General features: G+C 51.9%; 1 protein-coding gene across 1 annotated transcript; it reads left to right on the top strand.

Annotated features, from left to right (window-relative positions):
• The first annotated feature begins 4053 nt into the window (after positions 1-4053).
• Positions 4054-6958, top strand: SP9 (Sp9 transcription factor). The gene is made up of 2 exons (XM_068137797.1): positions 4054-4148; positions 4930-6958. Exons 1-2 carry the CDS (start codon positions 4128-4130, stop codon positions 6280-6282), a joined length of 1374 nt encoding a protein of 457 aa, XP_067993898.1. The 5' UTR covers positions 4054-4127; the 3' UTR covers positions 6283-6958.
• Positions 6959-7764: the final 806 nt, after the last annotated feature.

The raw sequence follows: 7764 nt of genomic DNA, 5'->3' as shown, positions 1-7764 counted from the left end.
GTACATTATGTAACAAACATTGCATGAAGGCTCCAGCAGAAATCGTTGGAGAAGGCCATAATTTTCATTTAATTTCCACGATCTGTTTGATCCCGGTGCTCATTCCCTTTTTATTAACTATAAAAGATTTCCTTCTAATCAAAAGCTGCACTTCATCTTTACCCACAAATGAAAAACCCTACAGCAGAAAGAATTCAGTGGACTCAACAGGCACCAAGGTCTGTATTTTAACGCCATCTCTATATATCCTTCCCCCTTTTAATATCTACTCTTGGGCTGAATAGTGGGGAAGCCTTTTCTTAACTGAAGTTATTAATTTATCACCAGGTCCCCCTCTGCGTTACTCTGATAATCAATGGTGGTTTCTAGATCACGTAAATGAAAAGTGTAATTGAGAGAGAGGAGGGGAGGGGGATTCGCACGGAAGTCCTGTTGCTAAAAAAAAAAAAAAAAAAAAAAAAAAAAAAAGAGAGAGAGAGAGAGAGAAAGAACAAATCTGTCAGGACGCAATTATTTATCTCGGCGATGAACAGTTTGCCTGTTTCCTGCCCACGTCTCTTCTGTTTGGCAGAAAATGAGACTGTTTCTCTTGAACTTGGAAGGGTTTGCCCCTTTCCCACCTGCAACATCCACGTGTAAATGTCCATGTCCCTCCTAGGATTCAGAGCAAATTGTACAACAACCTTACATTTAACTGCTGTTAAATCGATTTATTTGGAAAATATTTGGCAGCTCTTTCCCAGAGCTCTGTTTGAACAGAAGAGCCATTTCATCTGATGCTCTTGAATAAGAACCTAGGAGCCTCCCAATCAGCTTTAATGAACGAATTGTTTCCCAGCTTTACCTCCTGAAGACTGCAACTTTAGTAGTGCCACAGATCAAAAGACAAGTGTAAAGGGAAGATGGGAAACAATATTGTTCAAAGCAAGTGAACTGTTGCATTTAATTAGGCTATTCTTCTTTATTAGTATTCATATTGAGATTTTTTTTTCTAAGATGTATGTTGATTTAACCATAATGTATTTACAATGTAAATATATTCCAAGATGGAAACGTCACGAATCAATTGTAAAAGACCCGGATACATAATTTTAAAAAATCAGTTTCAGTTTATATGAGGTTCTCACCCCACTTTCGCTTCTTAGTCAGATTTGTTTATGCAGAATCGACATTTAATAGTGCTAATTGCACTCCAGTTAAATTGCCCTGATTGCAGAAAGGGAAGCAATTTTCGTGCTCTCTGTCTGGGTTTGGAAGAAATTGTTTTATATTCACCTCTTTATAAAGAAGTGGAGATAAGGCACCGAGCCTTTGCACAAATTGCACTTATGGGCTGACTGGCAGCATTCAGGCGCTATAATAGAGCATTATTTGGCCGTTTTGAATAATGTAAAGCGTTTGCTGAAAGCTATTCTCCTGAAAATTGCTTTAACTTTTAAAAGGGTGATGATTCACTCCAAACCAGGCCTTTGTTACATTGTCATTATCCCCCCAAATGTTTTAACAGTCAGCTCAACACTTTAGCATAACACATTGATCTTTGTTTAAAAACTCGATTTTTGGAGTATGAAAAAAATCTGTCAGAAAATACTTGACCCCCTAAAGATTTGAGCAGCGTCTCCCCTTTCGCCGCCATTCGCTCAGCCTTCCCACCGCCTTCCTCGTGCCTGCGGATTTTAGTTACTTCTCCACGTACAGAGGGGGTGAGGACCGGACGCCAGGCAGAGCCATCCGCCCGCCTGCAGCCACGGCAGAGACCCCGCTCCACTGCTCAGCGCCCGCGGGCAGTGGATGCCTTTACTTGCTCATGTGAAGGCAACATTTTTAAACGTCACGCTCGCCATCTGCCTTCCAGTCCTGTTTTATTGATGACTTTTCCCAAGGAGAAGGGAAAGACCCTCTCCCCCCCCGCCGACCCAGGGTTGGCCAGAAGCACCTCTCTCCTACTTGACGACTACCTCGGCAGGCTCCTGGGAAGGAGCGGGGTCCCCCCGGAGGAAGGAAGGAGGGGAGAAGGAAGGAAGGAGGGAGTCACCTGTTGGGCGATTGCTCCCGGGTGCCCCTGTCGGACTACTCGCCTCGCCCGCGGGGGTTGCATCGCTCCCCCCACTACCGCCTTTGAATCGCCTCCACCCGCCGAGAGCTACAGCCCCCCCGGATAAAGCCGCCGCTTATGATTTGTTCCAAGCAGACCCTTCGCAGAGAGGCTTTGCAGGGCACTCCCCGGACCCCTGTGCTGGCTGCGAGTCAATGTGGAAAGAATTAAGTGAAGAACAGTATTTGATTCTACTGCCCGAGTCTGTTTAATACGCGCCGACAAAAAAGGCGAGAGTCCTTTGAAAATAGCCTTAGACGTTTAAATAAAAGATAATCTCCAGGGATATCCTTCCCTAGCGTGGCAGGCGTCCTGCAGATTGCAAAACATAATGTACAACAAAATGCAATGCCCGCCTTATTTAGTCACAGAGGGGGAGGGAGAGGGGGAGGGGGAAAGAAAGAAAGAAAAAAACTAAAAAAAAAAAATTAAAAAAAAAAAAGAAAAAAAAAAAGAAAGGAGAAATCGCCTAAACAAAACCATCAAAACAGGTAAAGAAAAGCGAAATCCTCCCAAATTTGCGGTTTCTCCATCTTGCTCCTTAGCGATGCCTGTTTTGCATCTGCTAGAAGGCTTTACAGAGGAGGGCTGAGGCGGCACAGAGGAGGAAATACTCAAATGCAGAGCAAGCACCCGGCGTTGCTTGAGTGCACTCGTATTTCTGTTTCAGAATTGTACCCAGTCGCGCTAGGGACGGCAGAAGCGGAGGGAAAAGCCCTACTCACAGCCCTAGAAAGACGATCGCAATGATGAAAAGTTGCACGCCTATTGATCTTCCGCGGACACAGAACGGGCAAGTTCTAGCCAATTACTTTAAGAAGCCTCTAATAATAACAAATCAAAGGGACTAGCTTGCAAGACACTGAGGAGCCGAGGTTTGGACTTACATTTCGCACATGCAGAGAGCAGGTAAAGTGTCTGTCGCTCACTGGGCGTGTGGAGTGTGCAGAGTGCAGAGGCCACAGGCAAGCGCTGGGGAGGCTTATTCCAGCAGCGCCCTAGCATTGCGAGGAGGAAGCAAGCCTTCTGCCCTTAGCAGCACTATTCCACAGGGGTATATGAGGCTTGGAAAACGAGATGCAGGCTGTGAAAATGACTTTCAAAGTATTTTGCCGGGTATTACTCTGAAAATTAAAATCCTCTCTCTTAAGTCACAGGATGTCATATGCCGCTCGTCCCCACTCCCGCCCCAGTACGAGAGCAAAGGGATGCCTACCGGTTCCCTGCCTTTGGATTTTTTTTTTGCCTTTTATGTATCTAAAAAGCCTCCTCCGTTCCTTTTGCAATGAAAGTAACAAATACGTTGTGCCTGAAATCACTCCAAGTATTTAGCAAAGCAAACCCCAGAATTAACGTATTTTCATAAAACGCCATTAGGGCGCTGTTAAGTTATTTGTATCCGACACGGAGCTGCCCAACGGCCTATGAAGGGCCTGTTGAATAAAAGCAGTGCGGGTACGGGTTACTGGACGCCAGGATCGCAGGTGACTGAATAAGCAGCGGGGAATCTAACACCTCCTGCACAGTTTAAGGCGACGGCGGTGTGGCGTCAGGAGTGACACCAGCCCTCCGCCGGCGCTGACCCCGGTCTCGCCTCCTGCCCTTTGCGGCTGTCCCCGGTCCTCCTACAGCCAGCCGGTGCCAGAGCAGTGTCACCCCGGCCGCAGGTCTCCCGGCCCCTCGCGGCGGGAGTCACAACCCGGCGGGCCACTGGGGGTCCGTGGTTAATTGCAGCGCAATCGCCGCAGTCCGGAGCGGGGAGTTTTCTCCCCGCGCGCTGACTGGCACGCGCTCCGCGCCCCGACGCCGGCACCTCCGCGCAGCCTGATTGGCTGGCGGCCCGCTTCGGCCCGCTCCGCCCGCGCCCTCATTGGGCGAGCGCCGCCGCCAGCGGTACTTCAAAGCGGGCGCTGCCCGCACTTAGGCAGAGTTTAGCCCTGCCGAGCTGGAGTGTCCGTAGCGCCGCTGGGCAGCGCGGGGCGCATACCGAGCGCCGTCCCCTCTACCCCAGCGCTCAGCCCAGGGACGTGCTATGGCTACGTCTATTCTTGGGGTAAGTCGGCACTGTGCTCTGTCTTGAGGCTTTGCGGTAGCACCTTCGCTACTCTCGGGACAAAAACTGTTGCTTCTGCCGCTGCTTTGCATCTGTCCCCCGTGCAAATCGCGCTGACCCATGGGCGAGAAATAACCCCGTTCCATCCCGGGGGATTTCACTACGGGTTTACCATCGGGTCGTTCGCATAATTTAGTCCGAAAACTCGCTTAGCCAGAGAGAAGTCGGGCTGCTTGCATTTCCTTTTGTTTTCTAGTTAGTATTGGTTTTAACTTTAATGGTTACGTGGTGTTTGGGGTTTTTTGTGTGTTTCTGGGGTTTTGGTTTGGTTGTTTTTTTGTTTTGGGTTTTTTTTTTTTTTTTTTGCGAGTGGCGTCGGTCGGGTCGCAGGCTCCACACCCTGCTTCCCTTTCTGCCGTCGCATTTTTTTCTGCCGCTCATGCACACTGACTCCCACGGGATTTTTTGTTTCATGGTGGTATGCTTGGGCAGCTAGGCACAGCGCGGGGTATCCCGACCCGCCTTCTCGGAACACGCGTGTCGCTCGTCCCCGCCGGGATCTGTTTCCAATCTAAATCCCTTGAGCGCCGAGACCGATCCCCAGCAGGAAACGAGTTGCGCCGAGCAAGGCAGGGATAGAGCCTTCCTCCAAAATAAAAGAAAAAACTTTTCAGTGGTGCCGGTCGTCGCGCCGCGGTTCCACCCGCACTGCCGCGTCCCCACGGAAGCTTGGCGAGGCGGTAGGGGTGAGGCTGACGGACCGGCTTTGTCTCTCCCGCAGGAAGAGCCGCGATTTGGAACGACTCCGCTGGCCATGCTGGCCGCCACCTGCAACAAGATCGGCAACACCAGCCCCCTAACCACCCTGCCCGAGTCCAGCGCCTTCGCCAAAGGGGGCTTCCATCCCTGGAAACGCTCCACCTCCAGCTGCAACCTGGGCTCAAGCCTCTCGGGCTTCACGGTTGCCACGAGCAGAGGCTCCAGCGGACTGGCCAGCGGCACGGGCACAGCCAACAGCGCCTTCTGCCTGGCCTCCACCTCGCCCACCTCGTCGGCCTTCAGCAGTGACTACGGCGGCCTCTTCTCCAACTCTGCGGCGGCGGGCGTGTCCCCGCAGGAGCCTGGCGGGCAGTCGGCCTTCATCTCCAAAGTGCACAGCTCGGCAGCAGAGAGCCTCTATCCGCGGGTGGGCATGGCGCACCCCTACGAGTCCTGGTATAAGTCGGGCTTCCACTCCACGCTCTCGGCGGGCGAGGTGGCCAACGGGGCGGCCTCCTCCTGGTGGGACGTGCACACCAACCCAGGCTCCTGGCTGGAAGTGCAGAACCCGGCGGGGGGGCTGCAGAGCTCGCTGCACTCGGGCGCCCCCCAGGCCTCGCTGCACTCCCAACTGGGCACCTATAACCCCGACTTCAGTTCCCTCACCCACTCGGCCTTCAGCTCCACCGGCCTGGGCTCTACAGCCGCTTCGCATCTGCTCTCCACCAGCCAGCACCTGCTCACCCAGGAGGGCTTCAAGCCTGTGCTGCCATCCTACACGGACTCTAGCGCGGCGGTGGCGGCGGCCAGCGCCATGATCTCGGGTGCCGCTGCTGCCGCCGCCGGGGGCGGCTCGGCCCGCTCCGCCCGTCGCTACTCGGGCCGCGCCACCTGCGACTGCCCCAACTGCCAGGAGGCTGAGCGGCTGGGGCCGGCGGGGGCAAGTTTGCGGCGCAAAGGGCTACACAGCTGCCACATCCCTGGCTGCGGCAAGGTGTACGGCAAGACCTCGCACCTGAAAGCACACCTGCGCTGGCACACGGGCGAACGGCCCTTCGTCTGCAACTGGCTCTTCTGCGGGAAGCGCTTCACCCGCTCCGACGAGCTGCAGCGGCACCTGCGGACTCACACGGGCGAAAAGCGCTTCGCCTGTCCCGTCTGCAACAAGCGCTTTATGCGCAGCGACCACCTGAGCAAACACATCAAAACGCACAACGGGGGCGGCGGGGGCAAAAAGGGCAGCGACAGCGACACGGACGCCAGCAACTTGGAGACGCCGCGCTCCGAGTCCCCCGACCTCATCCTGCACGAGGGGGTGGGCGCTGCCGCCCGTGGACCGGGCAAGGAACCTACTGCGGGGCCCGGCGACTCCTAGGGGCAGCGCCGCCTGGTCGCCGCCACGGCCCGGCCCCGCGCCGCCAGGGAGCCCTCGGGGCTGCCCGGACTCTGCCCCAGGCCAGCTGGAGGGACGCGGCCCGCCCCGCCGCGGACGGCGCCGGGGCCGCAGCCGGGGCGGGCGGCGTGGCCGGAGAGGCGCGGCCAGGCTCAGCCTCCCCGTCCCGTCCCGCCCGGTAGGTACCGAGTGACACTTTCTTCCGTTTCCTTTTTCTCTTCTCTTTCTGTTGAAAGGAAAGCATCTTAAGAGGCGTAAGGTGAGAAATCAAACTTCAAGTTCGAGACGGTTCCTCTGTATCTCATAAACATCTGTATAAATAGGGGTCAAAAAAGAAAATCAGATCGTGTTCGCTTATTTTTCTTGTAAATGTTGATCTAAGGGGGGGGCAGGGGATTTTTTTTTAATTGTTGAATTCCTGAAATTCAGGGAGATTTTGGGGGTTTGGTTCTCTTTTTTTTTTTTTCTTTTTTGTTTTTCTTTTTTTTTTTAATTTTAAATTTCTGATGCACTTTGTGGAAGTCAGTATATATGTAAAAGATATTTAAAATGTTGAGTTAACATTCACTCAAACACACGTAAGTTAAGGTCTCTTAAAGAAATTAAATGCGTTTATCTGTATGGAAAAAAATCTTGACATATTTTCATTTTGGTATTATTAAAGGACTCTGAACAATATACTCACGGGTTTGTTGTTCTTCCTGCCCCTTACCCTGTACCCCCCTGCCTAGCCCTCGCAAGTGTCGAGATTTTAGTGGTACCCCTCACACTCCCCTGCCCATCCTCCTTTCAGTGACTGTGATTAAAAATACGTCCGGCAACGACAGCAGGGAGAGAGGAAACTAGTCCCCGAGCCCGGTGCGCCAGAGCGCGCCGCTTGCTCTTTTAAACGGGCTTATGTGTGTTGATTTTTTTTTTTTTTTTTTAAATTATTATTTTTAATTTAGGAATAAATCAAAAAGTAAATCGAACCCGGGTCCGAGCTCCGTTACACCATCTGGGAGTCAGGTAGAATCTAAGTGTCTTTGGCTAAACTGTCCCTAAAAGCGAGTGAAAGCAAAGTGTGCTGAAGAACTATTTACTGAATTTAAAAAGCCTTTAGCGCCACAAGGCTGCCTGGGCTGAGAGGTGATCTCTGGGGAATAAATCGCCAGAGTCAATACTCCGGAAAAGACATTTCATGCCTAAATGAAAATCTTGTTAAATGTTATTAATTTTGACTTAGAGCACACATCAGCCCCCTGTGCCTTGTATTCCCTTATTAGGGATTCATGTCTTATCAAATATCTAATTAATCTCCTAGACATCATTTGTTCTGGCCAACTTTATCTCAGCCGGTCCACGGGGAAAACTCCGAATATTCTCGGTGACAAAGCTCCCTTGAAGATCTTTTTAATTGTCCAAATTAACTGCACCAAATTTGCATGTCAAACGGTAAAGGGCAACCTGAGATAAAATGTAAAC

The sequence above is a fragment of the Melanerpes formicivorus genome, unplaced genomic scaffold, assembly GCF_026170545.1.
Source record: "Melanerpes formicivorus ecotype bairdi unplaced genomic scaffold, bMelFor1.0.p_v2 SCAF_5, whole genome shotgun sequence".
NCBI lineage: Eukaryota > Metazoa > Chordata > Aves > Piciformes > Picidae > Melanerpes > Melanerpes formicivorus.
Note: the sequence above shows the minus strand (reverse complement) of the source record. Positions and strands in the feature narration are given on the sequence as shown.

Bases quoted from the DNA above. Each gene is read 5' to 3' on its own strand.
- SP9 (XM_068137797.1), top strand. From the start codon at position 4,128: ATGGCTACGTCTATTCTTGGG. The intron at 4,149-4,929 runs GTAAGTCGGCAC...TCTCTCCCGCAG, and splicing joins TGGCTACGTCTATTCTTGGG to GAAGAGCCGCGATTTGGAAC.